Below are 23,092 nucleotides of genomic sequence, written 5' to 3'. Positions count from 1 at the left end.
GATTTCTAATTGCTTTCATATATAAACTTACTTAATCCTCATAATAATCCAATGGATTAAGCAGTATTATATTAATAACTCCATTTTAGAATGAGGCAACTGAGGCAAAGAGTTGTTAAGTAACTTAACCAAGGTGACATCCAGTATGTTGCTGAACTAAGGGTCATATGGTGAATAAAGAGCTAGTTCCCTCCCAGTCTTTAGAGATTTAGTCAAATCTTTTCATTTCAAAGATATGCAATACTGTGTTATATGAATAAGCAGAATACTTTTTAAAATTCCTTTAGATTGTAAGTTCTTAAACTATGGCTGAAATTCTTCCTCCTTACAAAGCAAAGTTGGAGAGTATGAAAATTCTAAATAGCTACCTCCAAAAGATATGCAGGTAATAACTACATTTACTATTTTTCAAATGTCAAATATGATGCCAGGTACTACGCATACTTCACTTGGTTTAATCTTCACAGGAATCTAAGAAGATATTATTCCCATTTTGAAGTTGAAGAAGAAAATCATATTAGAGAAATTAAGTAAGCTGAAAGTCTATTACAAGGCCACAGTATTTGAAATTAGGTGGGTCATATTACAACTCTTATTATATTCAATATGCAATGCTGTCTGTTGTTCAGAGAGAGGCTGCTTTGAATAGTTACTTTAAATTTTTTCTAAACTTTGACAACAATCACCTTGGTGCATGAATGGGTTACCCTGGCCCTCTTCAAATGGCCACTGACAGTCTAACCATGAGGTATACTCTACTCAACTCTTAAACAGCCCCCCTAGGGATGTTGTTGAATTGCTACGTACCTTTTTAGGAATTCAATCTCTAAAAAATCATTGCCAAACAATGGCGGTTCCTCCAGTAAGAGTCATTGTTAAGAGGAGTAGGAAGGACACATTTTTTAATTTTTTGGCTCTAGAACAAAGCCTTGTTAGAAATCCTATCACTTTCATTTAATGTGTAATGAGATACACGGACAATACGAACACACCTATGGATATACACACATAACCTCACCATATCAATGAAGTTATTCAAATAATTAGAAAATAAAAATTAGAGAAAAATAAGATTATCAACAGTAACAATCATTACTAAATACCTATCATGTACTTTTAGTAACAATTTTAAGAGGTGGAATCTGAATGTCAAGAACCATTCTTAAGAGATTGGGAAGAACAGTCTTGATTAGTACTTAAAACATGTTGTCCCAGTCTCACATGGTCAACACATTTTTGCTCATGTTCAGATTTTGAAAAGTGCTACCCTTATTCTGTATCTGCAATCTGCTTGTTCTAGCTCAAAAATAACAAAAGAAGGTTTAATTTTACTCTACCTTACCGTTAATCAGTGTTTCTTTGAAATATGCTTCAGAGGGAACAGAGAACAACAGTACTAAGAAAAATGGCTCAGGGCACAAATTCTTCCTTCTATGATTTATCACTAACTACTTAAAAATAATGCACGGGTGCTGCTAATATTTTAAAGACTTCTCCCATCTTTATTTTATATTTAGCTAAATTAACCCTTCTTTTCATATGTGGTAAGACAATGCTGTAGTAGGAGTTGTTTTAAAAGTTAACTAAGTGAACTCTGTTTAATAATGTATTTTTCAACTTTAATAAGTAATTAACCTGATTCAAATTTCATCATTTTAATCAGAGAGCTAGACTTTGTATTGGAGCCCTAAATCTAGAAAACCCTGAAGACTTCTGTGGAAGAGTTCCAAGGGGACTGTCATTGCCACTCACCTCTCTTTACAGCTTTTTGGGCCAGTACAGAGAGGAGAGTGTCCTCGGCAGTATCTTATCCTTTCCCCGTTTTATGTGGAATTTGTAGCAATTTAACCAAAAGACTGAGAATCCCTGGATTGAATGTTTTCTAAAATCTGTTTTCTGCCTTTTTATAGTAATTAATCATCCTCTTAACTAAAAAATAATAGAGCAATATTACATATTATGTATGGCATATTATCCCCTATACTCCTCTTTTTAAACATATTACTCCTAAGGGGTGCCTGGGTGGTGCAGTCAGGTAAGCATCCGACTCTTGATTTCAGCTCAGGTTATGATCTTGGGGTCGTGGGATCAAGACCCGCATCAGGCTCCATGCAAGGATGGGGTCTGCTTGGGATTCTCTCTCCCTCTTCCTCTGCCCCTTTTGCCCCGTGCTCTCTCTCTCTCAAATAAATAAATCTTTAAAAATATATATATATACACTCCTAAAAGAAAGTTTCATAAAGATAACAATCATTGAAGGTGACTGCTATTTCACCCCTCTACAAGTTAAAATTTAATAGAAATGTATGCTAAAAACAGCTTTATTTAGAACAGAAATGTTCATCTAACATCAAAGTGTTTTAAATCCTATAAGATTATTAAGCACTTCTTGGCTTATAAATGATTAAAATAAGATTTTTTTAAAATATAGGAATGTATAAGTTTATAGTATTCAATTATATAAAGCCTTTAAGGAAATATCTGAAAAAGATTAACCAAACTGAGTTACAAATACTTACTTGTAAATGGGTAATAACTCATGTCTTTTGATGGCACTGTTTGATTTTGTATCACTGTCATACAACCTTTGCACATGTCTTCCAGTTCGAAGTGGAGGGCCTAACTTGTCCATCTTACTATTAAAATATATAAAGGTGTACCCATAAGGAGATTGCTACTGTTTGTTTCTTTATATTTAAAAAAAATTTTTTAAACATTATTCTGGTTCATCAAAAATCTATCCCCCAAGCTCTTAATTATTGGACTGCCAGGGTAAGGGCTGTCAAAAAGAATCCTAATCCTCAGATAGTTCATACAATGTCCACTATTAGATATGAAAATTCTGACGATGCAGGCACCTGCCAGTTGTGATGAACATCCAAACAAATGCCACATTTATACAGAGCAGTGCAACGGAATCAACAAAGAAACTTAAGAAGGACAACACTGTTTAAAATAAAATTTGTGAAGCTAGAAGGGAACTTAAAGTTATTATCCTGGTAAATAAGACTGATCTGATGTTTCTTCTCATTGAGTTCACAAATAATCTAATTTTTCTCCTTCCCTGATTTCATAGTACCTTTCTCTTTTTTCTTATTATTTTGTGATTTCCCCTGCATTAAAAAATTCCAAATATAAAGCAAGGAATCAAATAAATGATATTTATATCTTTAACTCTTTCTAACAAAGAATGACTATTTATGAAATTTATACAGAGAAATATAAAGCATGATGGATAAAGAGGATGTGGTATAGGGGCGCCTGGGTGGCTCAGTCGTTAAGCGTCTGCCTTCGGCTCGGGTCATGATCCCAGGGTCCTGGGACGGAGCCCCGCATTGGGCTCCCTGCTCTGCGGGAGGCCTGCTTCTCCCTCTCCCACTCACCCTGCTTGTGTTCCCTCTCTGGCTGTCTCTCTCTCTCTGTCAAATAAATTAAAAAAAAAAAAAAAGAAGATGTGGTATATATACACAATGGAATATTATGCAGCCATCAAAGGGAATGAAATCTTGCCATTTGCAATGATGTGGACAGAACTGGAGAGTGTTATGCTGAGCGAAATAAGTCAATCAGAGAAAGACATGTATCATACGACCTCACTGATATGAGCAATTCTTAATCTCAGGAAACAAACTGAGGGTTGCTGGAGTGGTGGGGGGTGGGAGGGATGGGGTGGCTGGGTGATAGACACTGGGGAGGGTATGTGCTATGGTGAGCGCTGTGAATTGTGCAAGACTGTTGAATCACAGACCTGTACCTCTGAAACAAATAATACATTATATGTTAAAAAAAGAAAAAAAAAAAAAAAGAAGATAGCAGGAGGGGAAGGATGAAGGGGGGGGAAATTGGAGGGGGAGACGAACCATGAGAGACGATGGACTCTGAAAAACAAACTGAGGGTTCTAGAGGGGAGGGGGATGGGAGGATGGGTTAGCCTGGTGATGGGTATTAAAGAGGGCACATTCTGCATGGAGCACTGGGTGTTATATACAAATAATGAATCATGGAACACTACATCAAAAACTAATGATGTAATGTATGGTGATTAACATAACATAATAAAAAAAGAAATATAAAGCATGATGTATGGAAAAAAACAGGGATGGCAATCTGAAAAATCACATGCAGAAATGTTAAGTGGCCATGCCATCTGAAGTTTTCTTTAAAAAAAAAAAAAAACAACAAAAACCAAAAAGTATAAAGGAGCTCCATCTGGAGGAAAACAGGAAAAACTGCAGGTCTGTAGAGATGTCATTGTTTTACATTAACAAAATAATTGAATCCTATATACTATTAACAACCAATATTCATTCACTGTAGGGAGCAGTGAAAATTAAATTAGGAGGGTAGGAGAACTATTTTAAATGACTAGTGAATAACATATCACTGCTCATTAACTTAACAAGGATACTCTTTTTAAGGGATGCTTGTTTGCTCCAATGCATTCTTCCACTAATTCATTAACTCTACAAATCCTGAGCACCTACTATGTATCAGGTACTCTGCTACATTCTGCTGATATCGGATATCATGGTAAATGAAACAGACCTGATGCTTGTTCTTATGGAATTTAGTGTCTAAAAAGAAGCTGTTCATTGCTCTAGATTATAAGGGTCACTACAGGGGGACACATTTTATTCCTTTTTATGTTCTTTCAGTATCCGATACATGTAGGTATTTTATTACAAAAGTTGTTACTAATACTTTGCAGATGGTGGTGCTTGCGTTAGATGTTTACATCACATTATTTAAAACATTTTAAAGTCTTTAAAAAATGCCTTCAGGGGCGCCTGGGTGACTCAGTTGGTTAAGCGACTGCCTTCGGCTCAGATCATGATCCTGGAGTCCCGGGATCGAGTCCCACATCGGGCTCCCTGCTCAGCAGGGAGTCTGCTTCTCCCTCTGACCCTCCCCCATCTCATGCTCTCTCTCTCTATCTCATTCTCTCTCTCAAATAAATAAATAAAATCTTAAAAAAAAAAAATGCCTTCATTAGGATGTGGTGTATAGACACACACACACACATGCACACACACACACACACACAGGAATATTACATAGCCATAAAAAGGATGAGATTGTGCCATTTGGGACAACATGGACCTAGAGGGTATTATGCTAAATGAAATAAGTCAGACTAAGAAAGACAAATACCATATCATATGTGGATTCTAAAAAACAAATGAATACACAAAGAACAGAATCAAACCTACAAATACACTGGGTCTAAAATCTCAGGAAACAAACTGAGGGTTGCTGGAGTGGTGGGGGGTGGGAGGGATGGGGTGGCTGGGTGATAGACATTGGGGAGGGTATGTGCTATGGTGAGCGCTGTGAATTGTGCAAGACTGTTGAATCACAGATCTGTACCTCTGAAACAAATAATACAATATTTGTTTAAAAAAAAAAGAAGATAGCAGGAGGGGAAAAATGAAGGGGGGGAAATCGGAGGGGGAGACGAACCATGAGAGACGATGGACTCTGAGAAACAAACTGAGGGTTCTAGAGGGGAGGGGGGTGGGAGGATGGGTTAGCCTGGTGATGGGTATTAAGGAGGGCACGTTCTGCATGGAGCACTGGGTGTTATATGCAAATAATGAATCATGGAACACTACATCAAAAACTAATGATGTAATGTATGGTGATTAACATAACAATAAAAAATAAAATAAAATACCTATAAATACAGAAAATGAGCTGATGGTTGCCAGAGGGGATAGAGGTGGGGAAAAGGGCAAATGGGTGAAGGGAACTGGGCTCCCAGTTAAGGAATGAATAAGTCATGGGAATAAAAGGCACAGTGTCAGGGATATAGTCACCGGTACTGTAATAGTGTTGCATAGTGACAGATGGTAGCTACACCTGCAGTGAGCATAGTAAACATATTGAGAAGCTGAATCGCTATGATGTACACCTGAAACTAATGTAACATTCTGTGTCAACTATACTCAAAAAACTTTTTTAAAAAATGCCTTCATTAAGTACATGTATTTTATATAATTTCAAAAATATTTGAGATTAAAACTTGATGGGTTTTTATTTGTAAAAGATTACTAGAAATTTTACCTATTGATTAAAAGTCAGTAAAAATTTTGTAAAAATCAGATTTTTCTTTGAATTGCTTAACAATTATCAAAACATTATTGTTCCAAACAATGGTTATCTTACACATGGCTTTGGAATAAGGAATAAAAATCGTATTTTCTCTTTCAGAAGTGACTGAAAATAAGATTTAGAAAATTTTAAACTACATTTTTAAAACACTTCTCTAATATGATAAGAACTACTCAAATCTTACATATGACACAACAAAGCTCAATTTGAGAAAGGAGATGTGTAAAATCTAATAAAAATCTAAAAATAATTATCTAATGCAAGTATTACATATTTTCTATATATGAGAGAATTAACCAGTATTTTCAAATTTTGAAAACCTAATTGAATGGCAGGTTCTAAAGATGATGTGTTTTGTTGTCCAAATAGCAGTGTTATAGAATTCAACTCAAATGATCTATCTACCTATGTATATGTATATGTGATACACATATACACACACAATTCAAATGTTACACTAAATGTCAGTAAATGTTATTCTTAATTTCAAATCACTTAAACTTATGTTGTTGTATAATTTGCTACTGTTATGCTAGATTGTTATCAAGGTGTAACCAAACAAAAACAAAATTTATAAGTCTCAATAATGTAATCAAGATTATATATATATATATATTCTTTATAAAAATTTATATATATTTTTATAAGCTAAATATAATTTTTGTATAAATCTATTTATATATAAATTTTATATATTTGAATATATCTTTATATATAAAATCCCGATTACATATATATATATGTATTTTTTTTTGCCATGCAATAATAATCTACATTGGGGTATTTATGTAAATTTAAAAATTATTAGTTTATGAAAGACCATTCAAATATTTAAATCTTTCCCTAAACTAACCAGATCATAAGATATGACAGACCATTTCTCATGTACCGTCTTCATATTTATTTTAGTGAGCATGAACACTTCCTTGCTCACATTTCCTTTTCTATCAAATCCCTTCACTTCTGTTCCTCAATCTCCAACAGCACTAAAGATAAAGTCAAAGCAGCAACAAGATGAAGGATATCTGGAAAGAAATTAAAATCTTTGCAAAAGTAGTAAATGTGTTTTCAAAAGGAATGCAAAGGCTTCAATCCAACAGATTGATTCTTGAAGTTTCTTCTCTTTGCCTTTCTTGGTCTTGCAAATCATTAATAACTGACTTAACGAAGGAAATAAAATGAGTGTAAGAACCAGGAAGCCTGTGTCTATTTCATGTTTTGTTCAGACCTCAGGGGCAATGGATGTTTCAAGCTGTGAAAAAAAAAATCACCTTTACTGATGTTAACACTGAATTTATATACCTGCAGTTACTCTGAGAATCAATAAATTTGGGGAAAGTACAACAAAAAATCTACTTTGTTATGTATTTTTCAATTATTCACGAAGTCTGAGGAACGTAATTTCAACCTGGCAGTAACCCATTATGAAACTATCAATATCAATGTTTTTAGAGTGCTTCTATGCTATTTTTCTTTTAAAAGTTTCAATTTGGTAATGTTGATTATATACCCAAGGGCTGAAAGAAATTAGGCAGAAATAAATAAATCCATTCAGCAGTAGAAGTAGTCTTGCTACTGCTAAGGAAAACGTAAGAGGTTATTTTGAAGTCAACTAAGCATACCCACATAGCATACATCTGGTGCAGACTAAGCAATCTGATACACATAATGTATGATTTCAATCCCATATGAAATTCAAGGATATGTCCTTAAATTGGCACCTAGATTTGGTCAGAGTCAACACCAAAGTATATTTTTAATTTCTTGCTGTTCTTTCAATTCAAGCACAGAAATGCACTGGATTAATAAAAGTTTAAAAGCCTTTGGTTCCATGGACCACTAACCTATGAAGTTTCCAGATACTCCACATGACTTAAAAAAAAAATTTCTATCCTTGAATAAAGAATACTTAAAATCCATACGTTCAAATTATAAATGTCTAATTCCTATTTTAATTTACTCATTCTAAAATAGAGAACAGCAAACTTTTTCTGTGAAGGGCCAGACAGTAAGTATTTTAGGCTTTACGGGCTATGCTAGCTCTGTCACAAATACTCATCTGCACCATTGTAGCATGAAAGCAGCCACAGACAATACATAAATAATTGGATGTGGCCATGTTCCAATAAAACCAGTTGTTGGGCAGGATTTGGCTCTCAGAAGATCACCTGCTCTAAAATATAAAAATTTCATATATGAGAGGATGCCAGTATTTTAAAATTTTGAACAATTTCAGTGATTTCAGTGATGATTTTTAAAGGGTTTCCATATATTAAACAGTTATGATAGGTATCACTATATTATCTTGTAATCCCAAATATATATTACTATTTGTCAAGCTAATACATTTCTATAGATGATAAAGTGTAATTCTGACCAAGACTTTTAATTTAAAATGACTATCTGCAGTTGCATATAACTGCCCCAATATGAATAGTGTATCTAAAAAGGAATAATACTTTAGCAAACTTTCAAAATATTTATAGCTGAGAATGTATTCACACTTTAAAAAATATTTGGCAATGATATCAACCTACTGGAATAGGTTTTAATTTGAAATAAACTTTGACCTTGGGAAGGTCCTTGTTTATTGTTGATACTGAGAGTGAATTACTCAGGAGTATGTAAGCCACTCAGTCTTGTAAGACTGTAGCGAGCGAAGCAGGTATAATAAAAAGATGAGGGCGCCTGGGTGGCTCAGTCGGTTAAGCAACTGCCTTCGGCTCAGGTCATGATCCTGGAGTCCCGGGATCGAGTCCTGCATCGGGCTCCCTGCTCGGCGGGGAGTCTGCTTCTCCCTCTGACCCTCCTCCCTCTCATGCTCTCTGTCTCTCATTCTCTCTCTCAAATAAATAAATAAAATCTTTAAAAAAATAATAATAATAATAATAAAAAGATGACTTCTAAAAGAATATTGGGAAAAAATTAACCAGTTCGTATTTTGTATTTTCGTAGATACCCATAGTTATGATGTTCTGAGGCATTCAAAGTTTTGAAATGTGTCATACTTCTATTTTTGATCCTAAACTTATCAAATCCTATACATATGGCAAAACCAATAGCCTCAATTATTGGTATCCATTTAAGAAGCCACACTCTGCAGTTCTAGGTTGTTTGAGGCATTTCTAGATCAATAATAAATGATAGAGAAGTTCATAAAAATCTACACAATGTTCCACATAAATTCAATTCACACACATCAAAAGATTGGCTTATGAGAAAAGCCTGTTTATAGTTACACAAAAATGTACTTAAAAACCAGATATTTGTTTCTTACTTTTGTCAATATAATTAAAGTATGAGAAACCAAATTCAATTTATTATGAAATGCTTCTTAAATTCATTGTTGCTCTAGTTTTGCTATATCTACTGTAGCCTATCTCCAAAGTAAATGTCTGTTTTTCATAGTAACTGAACAGAAGTAAATCTTTGATATTTGATATTTTAGCTACTAAAAATTATCAGCTAAAATATCCATTTTAGCTGGTAATTAACCACTAAGAAAACACAAATCTCAAGACATGACTGCGTAAATTCCCTGACACAATTCAAATGTGGTAATGTTTATTTAAAAGCTTTGTGCTTCACCATACTCCTAAAATTTCCTAGGATTAAAGATAGTCCTTATACACTGAGAACATTTTTCCATTGTGGCAATTTTTTGCTTTAAAAAAAATCTGATAAAACTGGTTGACCCATAGGTTATCTAGAAGTTAATTACCAAATAAATGAGAATTTTTCCAAGATAAATTTTTCTGCAGCATGATTCCAACAGATCACTGGTATGCATGATTAAAGCTGGCCACAATAAAGATTATATACACAGGCTTTAAATAATCCCAAGTTACTGAAATGACTCTATTTCACTAATCTCAGAAGGTGATCAAGTTCTTGAGCATTACAGCTAACCAGATATCTTAATTCCACCTTTACTCAATCCTGAAGCATGTATATCAATAGAAATAATGATTGCCATACAAACTTCAATTATCCCACCAGTACCAGGACCATGGTTCTATGATGTGCCAACAGGTTGACAAATGAGGGATTTGTTAATTCATTATTTGTTTCATTTATTCATCAAAAATTTATTATGTGTCTATATGTCAGGCATTATACTACATTTTATAGTTACGTCTGTAAGCAAGGCAGACACACAGAGCTATCACAGAGCTTACAATCCAGCAAAGGAAAAAAAAACAATATAATCAATAAATAACAAGTCAATCTACTCAATAATTCTTTAAAAAAAAAAAAAACTCTGCCACTAAATAGCCATAAATGGTTCTATTTAATATAGTAATATAGTAATGTTCCGGTTAATATGGTAATATATTGGCCACAGGCAAACACCAAGGCTCTTTAGAGTAGTTGGAAACATTCTTCTAACACGTAGGGACTGTATATAAAATGTACAATTGGGATTTACACAGTTATGTTTGACAGTTTAATATGATGTGAGACAACCAGAAATTTTAAATCTTCATGGCATTGTGAGCAGTGCATAATTTATAAAATTACTGTGCTCAAAGTCTTTGCTTGTTAGTAAAAACAAATTTTTTCCTAGGGATTATATAAATGTTGGTCAGATTGTGTTAGATCAGGTGCCAAGGTCTTAGCAGAGTCACAGAATGTTGTGAGTGAGACAAAGGAGATATGCACACAGTCATATGGCTATTCATTAGCAAAGTAGGATCTAGAAGCCTAATTTTCTAATTCAAAGTCCGTGCCACTTTTCATTACACCAGCCAGCTTAACACGCCCTATTAAGAGTACAGGGGAAGGTGTGCTGTGAATTGTGTGAGACTGCTGAATCACAGATCTGTACCTCTGAAACAAATGATACATTATATGTTAAAAAAAAAAAGAAGAAGAAGAAGATAGTAGGAGGGGAAGAATGAAGGGGGGGAAATCGGAAATCGGGAAATCAGACGAACCATGAGAGACTATGGACTCTGAAAAACAAACTGAGGGTTCTAGAGGGGAGGGGGGTGGGGGGATGGGTTAGCCTGATGATGGGTATTAAAGAGGGCACGTTCTGCATGGAGCACTGGGTGTTATGCACAAACAATGAATCATGGAACACTACATCAAAAACTAATGATGTAATGTATGGTGATTAACATAATAAAAAAAAAGAGTACAGGGGAAGGTGTGAGTACAACTTAATATGGTCACCTGATAAAATTACCAGTATGAGAGGAAAGGCACTAAAAAATATCAGCATTTAATTCACAATCAACTGTAAATGAAATTATAACATAACATGGAAGGCAATTCTGTGATATGGTAAAAAGGATTTGTAAAAGTTAAAATACATATTGCCGTCTACACTTTAATTAAAAATGATGAGTCAACTCAGTAGAGAAACTAAAAAAATAAAACAAAATCAGTTTTTTACCACTGATGAGAACATTTTACTTTTGAACCACCTGTTTACTGATAATCTGTCTCTTTCTTAAGAATAGCCTGTGTCTTCCTTTTGGAAGCACAACAAAAAGAAAACACATTTAACTAATCAGATCTTGTTAGTTGATCTTTTTCTTTTTCTACGATGATAATTACATTAAACTCCTTTTAGATTTTGTACTTTCTGTGTAGTCCAAATTAGGAAACAAAAGATAGTTGCTCTCACCTCATATAGAACCCTATGTATATTTCCTACATTAAAAAAGTGATAACCCATATCTGAAAATAATGTGTGCTGTATTTCCTAAATCAACTTTATCAGTATCTGTAAAGTACACACATAAGCCCTCATTCTAAAGATCACATGGTACCCCTTAATTTTCTGATTTACCAAAATGGAAGAGAAAGGGAGTTTTACTGAGATAGGAGGAATTTTTAAAATCTCTAGTATATTACCAAAAATTTTTCCCACAATTAAAATAATTGTGCAAAGCTTAATTATGCTACTTTCTTAAAAGCCATGTATATAAAACTGTAGAAAGATTAAAAAGTATTTTTAAAATATTAAATAAGTGGAAAATAATCATCCACTGTTAATATTTCAGCATATTTTGTCTTTTTTGTCTACACACATTTTTATAGTTTCTATCTCAGTATACATGGGAGTTAGTACCCTACATTCTTCTCCTGTTATAGTAGAATCATCCCTTTAAAAATGTATATACATTTTATGGTTGCATAACATCTCTGTATAGACTGTTATAGTTTGCTATTCAAACAAAGCTAGAAATTTAGGTGATTTTATTTTTTTTACATTGTTATAAAACCATGTGAAAGAAACCAATGTTTAGAGCCAAATAGACTCTAATTTGTATCCTGCTTCCAACTCTTAATAGCTGTGCGGCTTTGAGCAAATTACTTTGGTTCTCAGATCCCCTCATCCTATGGTGGTGGGGTGGTTTTAATAAAAATATATGAAAAATGTTTAGCACAGTGCCTGATACATAAGGTTTCATAAATAATGGTTATTACAAAAATCTTCTGTATTTCAAATGATTTCCTTAGACTAGATTTCGAGAAGTAAAATTATTCAAAGAGTATGAATGTTTTTTGGGCTCTTGATACATGCCAGTAGATTTTTTTCCAAAATGGTTATCATTTTTTTTTATTATTATTATGTTATGTTAGTCATCATACAGTACATCATTAGTTTGTGGTGTAGTGTTCCATGATTCATTGTTTGCATATGCAAACAAAATGGTTATCCTTTTTTTTTTATTATTATTATGTTATGTTAATCACCATATATTACACCATTAGTTTTTGATGTAGTGTTCCATGATTCATTGTTGGCGTATAACACCCAGTGCTCCATGAAGAATGTGCCCTCTTTAGTACCCATCAAAATGGTTATCCTAATTTAGATCCTCAAGAGAAGTGTATGTGCCTCTGACCAGCAATATGTTAAAAGACAAATGAACTTTAGAAAGAAAATCAAGGTTAATAAAAAAGCTAATTACCTAAATAAAATAAAACCTTAGTATCATCTGCGTGTGTGTGTGTGTGTGTGTATCACTAATGAATTAAATTCAAATAGACTTACCCTACATGAGGGGCTGCTATCCCTTTATGGGAGGGAGATAAGGTCTGAAGTTTGTTTCCCAAAGAGCTGCTAACTGAAGACACTTTACCTGAAGGCACACCTTATAATAAAAAAGGTTATTAGTTTTAACGACATTCTGAAAAAGAAAAATCACATAAAACAGAGCATCTGACAAGGAAAACAATGCTTTAGTGGCAATAAATCTTTGTGGCAACAAATCAAAACAAGTTATCAACTAAGAAAAGGTTTTTTAAAAATGGAATTTCCAAAGAACATATAACATCCTTCATTCCTAATTTCCATATTCCTTTATTATAATTTATATATAAATAAAGGTGCACTTCAGTTAGTCAATATCTCCTTCAAGTCATTAAGCATGTGTCTATTAGGACAACTGTCAAGTTCAGAGCAGTATACATGAAAATGAGGGGAAAATACTGTGGTCAAAGAATCAAGAAAAGAACTTGGTTGATTATTCTGATGTATCAGTAACAACATCAAGGATAGACAAGGTGGGAAAAAAGGACTATGAAGTATCCTAAGTAGAAAGTTATTGAAAGTTACTTTATTTTTACCCAGAAAGAATTACTTATCCTCCATATCTCTTCCTAATTATAAATCTATTTTAATAATCCAAAACACAACACTATCTTCATTTCTGTCTCTAAAAAAAAAAAAAAAGAAAAAATCAAGTTATTTATGGAGCTCATTACCTACAACAGTTTTGCTAGTGCCACTTGGTTGTGGTAATCGTGAAGATCCTGATGGTGCAGTTCCAGGAGAATTTGACTTTTTAAGTGCAGGCGGCTTATACTAAAATAATGAAAATAAAATATTTTATCAACATCACTTTTTGATTATAGGTTGTAAACTAGTATTTCAAAAGCTCACATACCCTTAAATGAGCAATTTTTTTTATTAGCTAATGAATTACCCAAACTGAGAAAGTACAGATTAAAATACATCACCTCAGAGAGAGGTTCCCAAAATATGTTCCATTTCAAAACTAGTGTACTAAAAGTTTGGCTCAGATGTTCCACTGCTAAAATAAACTAAGAGCAGCTTTGCCCAGTTCACAGAAAAAAAAATAGGTCAAATGGAAAAAATTTCTGCAATGTGAAGATTTTAAATGCCAAACAAATATTAATAGAAAAACTTAGAAACACCCAATGATGCTCACTTAGCAGTGCAGCTTTAAAGGTCAAATTTTTTACATGTTCCTAGGTATGGTTTTATATTTCATACATATAATCCAGCCATTTTCCTACTGATAATAATTCATAAGATTACAAATAAGTCTGGACAAGTTTTACAATAGCTGCCTTATGGATCTCCTGAATGTGAAGAGAAAGAGCTAATTCTGGCTTCACTATCCTCACCAGATCATGGTAGATGAATAGAACATGGGTTGAAGAAAGATAGGGTACTTATTTTTTTTCTCTACTCTCTAGAAAGATATCATTATCAATTTTATTTTACTGTCTCTTACCTGAGCCAATTTTGCTGTTACTGAATATTAAAGTATCTTATTGATCACCTGCTCCAATATAACAAAATGAATTTGCCCAAGGTTATACCCCAACTTAACAACACAAAAGTAATTAAGACTCATGCCACTTTAGTTCTAGCCCTATGCTTCACCTATAAAGTGATGACTGTACTTGAGATTTAGCCCAATACCATAGTGAGAATGCTTAGGACTTTGTGTGAAAAACTGGTTTTAAATATAATCTCCAAAAATCAAATCAGATTTTATAACCAATAATCAGTATAAAATTTAAGATGCACTACTACTAAAAACTGCTAGCTAAACACAAATTTTAAAGTCAAATATTATACCCTTCAAAATTTAGTATGTAACCTTTTAAGGAAAATAAATCCTGATAAAAAGGCTTTTCTCTCTCTCTCTTTCTCACACACACACAAATTCCATGCACATTTGGCACTATTATCCCAGAAGTGGAAATTTATTAAGCACGTGGCAACTAGAAAAACTTCAATAACGATCTGTCAAATGAACAAGTGACTAGCACCCTTTGTAGATAAGCCATATAAAGACACTGTTTCTTTGAAAACCTAAGAGGTGTTTCTGGTTTAAAAAGGCAATTGGCAACTGATAAATCACTAAACTCTACCACTGAAACTAGTAACACACTCTATGTTAATTGATTTTTAATAAAAATAAATAAATAAATTTTTAAAAAGATTTTATTTATTTATTTGACAGAGAGAGAGAGACAGCGAGAGAGGGAACACAAGCAGGGGGAGCAGGAGACGGAGAAGCAGACTTCCTGCCAAGCAGAGAGCCCGATGTGGGGCTCGATCCCAGGACCCTGGGATCATGACCTGAGCCGAAGGCAGACGCTTAACAACTGAGCCACCCAGGTGCCTTATAAATTATTTTTTTTTAAAGGGAAAAAAGGTGCATCTGGGGGCACCTGGGTGGCTCAGTCGGTTGAGTGTCAGACTCTTGGTTTCAGCTCAGGTCATGATCTTGGGGATGTGAGATCCCCAGGGTCGGCCTCCGTGCTGAGCAGGGAGTATGCTTGGGGATTCTCTCCCTCTGCCCCTTCCCCACTTGCACATCCATGCACTGTGTGTGTCTCTCTCTCTAAAATGAATAAATAAATCTTTAAAAGGACATCGGATTAATATCAGTGTCTCCCACTAAAATACTAATGAAGACAGGAAAGATTTTAAAACTAAGAATATGGAAAACAAGCCCTAACAAAGACCTGTTAAAAATATCACAGGCATGTCTACTAAAAATAGGCTCCATAAAACTGGATTAAGAAACAGGATTGGTGAGCCACTCATACTGTGCCAACTACCAAAAAAGAGCAAAATGATTAGCATAAACAAAGAGTGCTGGTACAGCATATATTACATATGCAGAGGTCAAATCTTTAGGCTTTCAGGATAACTTCAGTAATTAACAATTTTGTACAAATCCATTTTAGTGATCAGAAAAACAAAATCACTTTATTTTTATACAGTTACATTCAATCCATATTTCCTTCATTCATTAAATATGTATTTGTTAGATATTTATTATTTCATGTGCTTTTATATAGATCACAAATCTAATAAATTTCCTTAGTCAAATATTTATGTTTATAAAGACTTTTTCTTGAAACTGGAAAGAGCTTAAAGAACAAGGAGGGCATTTGAGCCACCCAGGCGCCCTGGAGGGCATTCATTTCTGATAAAATAGTAAAAAGGCACTGTTTGGACTGACCTTTCAACTAAAAAGTAAAAATGCTCTGGAAAGTATAAAAAAATCACTTCATAAGCAATGAATGTCAGATAAGAAGAAAAAAATAAACCGTGGGCCAACAACATTTAAGATTATAACAGCAGACTGGCCATCATGTGGATTTGCTGTATAAATCTGCATTACTAGGTGGCCAGGCAAACTAAGCCAAAAATTAAAGTACTTCCAGATTAGTAGTACTCTTAGATACCCGGAAGAAACTAGAAGGCTCTTCACATGAACAATACTCATGAATAATTTTTTGAGGGCAACAAGCACCAAATGATCAAAAATAATTATGTACATAATGATATAAGAAACCATGATTGAGAAAAAAAAAAGCAAGAACATATCTACAAAGATCACATAACACCACAATTATCAGATACATAATGTAAAACAATTATGCTTACTAGATTTAAAGAAATAAGACAACTCTGAAAATATTAACAGGGAATTAGAAACAATAAAAAGTAACATAGGAAATTAGAAAAATAGACAACCTTAAGAAATTAAAAAATGCAGTAACAGATTACAAACTTAATGGTGAGGGAGTGAAACAGCTGCTTAACTCTCCTATAGACCATAAAAAAGGATCTTAAAAAAAAGAAGATTTTAAAAGACCGGAAACCAAAAGCAGTACTTCTAGAAAACTAGTAACTGTGTATTCTGGGTTTAACTGCAGGAAAGAGAAAGAAGCAAGGAAGAGGAAGGGTGAGGCAAGGAAAGAAAAGGAAGAAGAAAAGAGAAAAACATGACCTATATTTGGCAAAAAATATAGTCAACACTATAACCTAGGTGGGCACAGGTATATTACATTTAGCAGTTACAGCCTTCAAAACAGTTACTATGAGTATGTTCAAAAAGTAAAGGGATAAATATACAAGAATTAAAGGAAAAGATGGTAATAGTGAATAAACACATAGAAGATCTCAACAGAGAAATAAAGGCAAAATATAGACATTTTTTTCAGATAACCAAAACCAGAAAATTCCTTGCCAGCATATCTGCACTCTTAGAAGGCTAAAGAAGCCTCTTCTGATTGAAGGCAAATGACAAAATATGGCAACTGAGGAAATGAAGAGATATGAAAATGATAATATGGGAGTAAGTAATACGCAAGTAAAATACAAAATACGTGTGTGAGGAGGCGGCAGAGGCAGAAGAAAAAAAAACAAAGTATATGTGGGTGTGCATAAACATACATGTGCATATATGATATATGTAAATGATTATATATTTATTTTCTTCTAATTTCTTTAAAAGACAGATGGCTTTTAAAGGTGTAAGTATATTATATAAGTATATATATATATATATATATATATGTATAAGTATATATAACACTGTGTAACAACACACATCAAGAATACTGATGGGTTTAGGGGCGCCTGGGTGGCTCAGTCGTTAAGCGTCTGCCTTCGGCTCAGGTCATGGTCCCAGGGTCCTGGGATCGAGCCCCACATCGGGCTCCCTGCTCAGTGGGAAGCCTGTTTCTCTCTCTCCCACTACCTCCGCTTGTGTTCCCTCTCTGTCTCTCTCTGTCAGATAAATAAAATCTTAAAAAAAAAAAAAAAGAATACTGATGGGTTTATAGAGTTACATATATATAACAATAACACTAAGATCGGTGAGAGATATGTGGAAATATCCACAGAAGGGGATAAGTTAAAAAATGCATTTTGTTATTCCTAGAGTAACCATTTAAAAAAATATGATGATTGAAAACCAATAGAGGAAATAAAATATCTTTTACTAAGACAAAAGAAGCAAGGAAGAAGTATCAGAGGAATAAAAAAAAAAAGACGAAAATAGAAAACAGCAACATGGCCAACTTAACCACAAACATATTTAATAATTACATTGAGTGTAAATGCCTAAACACTTCAACCAACAGTTTGAGGTTGTCAGACTGGATTTTAAAAAAGATGAACTAATTACATACAGGCTGTCTACAGGAGATGCAAAAACACAAATTTAAGTGAAAGAATTAGAAGGAAATTTAACATAATTAAGCTGAAATGGTTATTCATTATCAGATGAAACACATTCCGACAACACAAATTCAAGTTAAAGAATTGAGAGGAAATTAGCATGATCAAACTGAAACAGCAATACACTATCAGATGAAACAAACTTCAACACAAAGAATGTTGCCATAGACAAAAAGGCACACTCCATATGATATAAAGGTCAACAAATAGGAAAGATATAACAAACTGTAAATATAAATACAATTGAAAGGAGAAATTCAAAATACTTAAGTGAAAAGCTGGTGAAATTAATGATCCTGAAAAAGTCACAATCATAGATGAAGACTGTAGGAACAGTCACCGAAAAAGACCACATGCTAGGCAATAAAACAAATATCAAAAGATGAAAATCTTACCAAGTATGTTCTCAGACCCTAAGAGAATTAAGTAAAAAAAAAATCAGCAATAAACATCTAGAGGAGCACCAAATATCTGGAAGTAAATGACTCACATTTGAACAAACTATGAGTAAAAGAAGAAATCACACCAATAGGCATTATTTCGCTGTATGCTCTTGATAACTGTTGAGGTAGGTACATATTGTCCCCATTTTATAGATGCGAACGTGAAGGAGACCGATTTACCTGGATCAGGGGTGTATTTTAGAGCATGGAGGGAACTAAGTCAGTTGGAAGGGAGGGAAGGTATGGATTATGGAGGGTGGGGAAGATCAGGCAGAGTATATCATACTCCAATTAAAAAATAAAAACAAACAAAAACAAAATAAATACAAACATACAAAAAATACAAAAATAAAAACAACCAATAACAAAAAAAAATAAAGAAGAAATCACAAATTAGAAAATATTTTCAACTGTCTATTTTCAAGTGAAGAGAAAATGGAGGAGAAAATACCTACAAATCCATCATGACATCAAGATTTATAAAGCCATAGTAAATAAAAGTGCAATCATGGTCTGGAGACTATATAAAAGGCAAAAACTGATTTATATGTAAAATCAGAATAGTGACTATTTTATGGGGTGAGGGTCTAAGAAGGAGAGAACATTAGAATTCTGGGAGTGAAACAGTATAGTAGAGGCTCTGTGAGATTGATAATACCCTATTTCTTAACCTTTTTGTGGTTATGCACGTATGTGTATTTTGTGCGTTTTTTTTCCACATGTATAATTTACAATAAAATAATTGAAGAAAATAAGGAGGAAAAAAATCAGAATAAAAGTGTTGTATAAAATAAGAGGGGCGCCTGGGTGGCTCAGTCAGTTAAGCGTCTTGACTCTTGATTTCAGCTCAGGTCATGATCTCACTATCATGAGAACAAGCCCTGCATCAGGCTCCACATTGTGTGTGGAGCCTGCTTGGGATTCTCTCTCTCCCTCTGTCCCTCCCTTTCTCTCTCTTTCTCTAATAAAAATAAATAAAATTTAAAAATTAAAGCACGAAATTAAATTTTTTAAATATCAACTAAGATGACTTTTAAAAATATATATATTTTTCAAATTTTCCATAAGGAACAGGAATGCCTTTAATAAGAAAAAAATTCATTAAAATTTGAACACCATCTTTCCAGATTTAAACCTTATTACTTTAGAATGGAGCACTGGGTGTTATACGCAAACAATGAATCATGGAACACTACATCAAAAAGTAATGATGTAATGTATGGTGATTAACATAACATAATAAAAAAAATTAAATTACATTAAATTTAAGAAAAATAGAATGAATAGGATAATTATCAATCAGAATACTGAAAATTCCTAAATCATAAAATACATACTGAATTGGTTTACGCTCATAAGGTAATTTAGCCAAGGTGAGAAAAGAATACTTCAGAACCTAAGTTACAAATGGACTATTTCAATATAATAAATTTTAAATTAATAAAATGTTTTAATTTAGTATATACTAGGTAACATTTTGGGTTTTCTATTCTTCATGAGTCTACTTTAATATGCCAGGACAGAACTTGATAAAATTCCTAATGAAGAAGAATGATGGAAATTTAACTAAATAGGGGAACTTCTTGGTTTTACCAATAGGAAATAGATCTTCATTGTATTTTTATCATTATTTTGATCAGAGCAGGGTCAAAAAGTGGGCTGTAATTGGGTTAGATTATAGTTGCTAAATATAATACGGATGCATTTTAAGTATCTTTTGGAAAAATATTCTATTTAGTTTACTAATATAGACTCAGTACTTGGTACAGTAGTGCCTGGTTCAGAGAGGGTACTCAATAAAATTTTCCTGAATGAAGATGAGAAAATATGGGCTTACATTGAAATGAATATATATGACTGGGCACAGAATCAGAACTGATACAGCTTAAAGTGGGAACGATCAGCTACCTGGATTTTACATTTACAATCATTTGGCACCAAGTTGATGGAATATACACATTCTATTCTATTTCTTTTACTCTGCTAATTATTTTATTATGACAAAAGAAAAGTCATATAAATGATCTTAACTATTTAAGTAAAAGATAAATGTTTTTGACAAGATTCTGTTTTGGAAATTCTTCGAAATGCATTTTCTTCGTTCTTTCCCCACAATGATGATGATCCAATAATATTAACAAAAATTCTATATGGATCCTCTCAAGAAGGCTCCAATTATAATGGAGTCTTTTAATCCAGTATTTGATTCATAAGTAACAAGTGAAATGGATTTGATTATTATTGCCTGCTAGATTTACAGTACTAAAAAAACTGTAAATGAAAGTTTTCTGAAAAATGAAGTTTGCTGAAAAGTATTACATTATCAGGGCGCCTGGGTGGCAACAGTTGGTTAAGCCTCTGACTCTTGGTTTTGGATCAGGTCATGATCTAAGGGTCCTGAGATGGAGCCGCACGTCGGGCTCCTCACTCAGTGGGGAATCTGCTTGAGAGTCTCTCTCCCTCTCCCTCTGCCCCTCCCATTCATGTTCTCTTCTCTCTTTCTCTAAAATAAATAAATTTTTTTAAAAAAGTATGACAGTCAAAGTTTTTGTGTCACAATATGCTTAATGAAAAACAACAGTACTGTAAAAATTTCATATAACAAAATCCGTATATGGTTTATGGCTCTTGAGGTGCTTTCACATATACCATCTCATTTGCTTCTCACAAAACTCATATAGACTACGTCACAGATGAAGAAATAAAGGCTCTCATACATGAAATGTTACTTGCCTAAAAGTTCAGAAGTAACAGTTGGACTTGACTCCAGGATTTCATTCCCTTGGGTGTATGGTCACACGTAGCATGGAAACATTCAGTACTTCCCTGATTTTCAAATTTGGATTTTTAATGCCATTTTCTCACTCTTCCAAACCCTCTTATTTCCTCTGAATCTGCTTCACCTACTTTTTAACTAGTTTTCTTACCTTTTCCTAATACCTTTTTCAACCTGCATTATTTTCAAGACTCTACTAACTCAAGTCCATTCAATTATTTGTTCTCAATTAAACATTCAAATTTCTTACTAAATCCCTGAACAATATAAAACTTTAAGAAGGTAAGAAAACTGTAGCTAAATGTTCTGTAAACCATTAGCAAAAAATTGTGAACCTGAAAGAGTCATTTTCTCCTTTATTTGTAGAAATAATTGAACATTTCACCTGTGTCCGAGAAGTCACCTTTCCTTTGGTATCAGTAGAAAATTTGCCTTTATTACTAATACGTGCTGCCTGTTCTTTACAGAAATTAATATGTCTATCAGCTGCATTTTCATTAAATCTCCTCTGGCAATATGGACACTGAATATAATCTAAAACAGAAAAAAGAAACAGATTAATAACATAATTCTTGAAGTGATACAAAGAATTATAAGTTTTTATGAACAGTAATTCAAGATGTATGACAAAGTAATAACATTTGATAAGCAAAACTTGTCATTTCCTTATAACCACCCAACCTGACTACTAAATTTAGTAAAGACATTTAAGAAAAAAGTTTGCTAGTATATGATAAATTCCAATTTTCTGCCAGCCTAGAATCAAATTTGAGGGGGGGAACCCCAAAAGATAAATCCTTAGTACAAAAGACTGAATACGTAGAGGAAAAACAGGGTTTCTTCTTTGCCTTTATAATATACCATATGTTTTTACCATATCTACATATTTTTATACTGGAGACTAAGTTAAGCAGTAATAACACATTACATTAAAAATAAATTTTAAAATTTGGGCTAATCTGTTAAAATCTTTTATTTTAATTAGAGGAAAACTGTCAAGAAATAGTTAAATCAACTTTATACAGTTGTATTTTCTCTTAGATGAAAAAAGAGATAAAAATATACCTCATTAACTAAGATACTATCTGGCCCTTTATAGAAATAGTTTGTCAACCTCTCTACTACAATAAAATGTTAAAAATGATCATAACTAGATTTTCTAAAGGACTTATTTTTTTAAAAAATTTATTACTGAAGTATAGCTGACATACAATGTTACACTAGTTTCAGGTATACAACATGGTGATGCGCCAATTCTATACAATATTCAATCCACACCACCGGTCTGTCACCAATGTAATTACAATATTTTGACTATATTCCCTATGCTATGCTTTTCATCTCCCTGACTTATTTTATATAAGAACTTCCCTTTACTAAGAAACAAATCTCAATCAAGAATACTAACACAATTTTAATGCAGCTAACTTCTTATATTAAAATAACTACCTCTTTAAACTACTCTCCTAGCCAATGTCAAATTGTCAATTGTGTATATTTTAA

General features: G+C 33.2%; 1 protein-coding gene across 2 annotated transcripts in view; it reads right to left on the bottom strand.

The window, feature by feature from the left end:
- ZC2HC1A (zinc finger C2HC-type containing 1A) overlaps positions 1 to 23,092 on the bottom strand; it is a 49,683-nt gene that overhangs the window by 8,746 nt on the left and 17,845 nt on the right. The window contains exons 5-8 of one of the 2 annotated variants that reach the window (XM_032421728.1): positions 21,975 to 22,123; positions 13,837 to 13,936; positions 13,124 to 13,223; positions 2,520 to 2,636 (exon numbers count right to left, since the gene is read on the bottom strand). In XM_032421728.1, the coding sequence (XP_032277619.1) occupies positions 2,520 to 2,636; positions 13,124 to 13,223; positions 13,837 to 13,936; positions 21,975 to 22,123 (466 nt within the window). The remainder of the gene's footprint in view (positions 1 to 2,519; positions 2,637 to 13,123; positions 13,224 to 13,836; positions 13,937 to 21,974; positions 22,124 to 23,092) is intronic. The other variant, XM_032421727.1, reaches the window with a different exon arrangement.

The sequence above is a fragment of the Phoca vitulina genome, unplaced genomic scaffold (assembly GCF_004348235.1).
Source record: "Phoca vitulina isolate PV1807 unplaced genomic scaffold, GSC_HSeal_1.0 scaffold25, whole genome shotgun sequence".
In the NCBI taxonomy this organism is placed as follows: Eukaryota; Metazoa; Chordata; class Mammalia; order Carnivora; family Phocidae; genus Phoca; species Phoca vitulina.
Note: the sequence above shows the minus strand (reverse complement) of the source record. Positions and strands in the feature narration are given on the sequence as shown.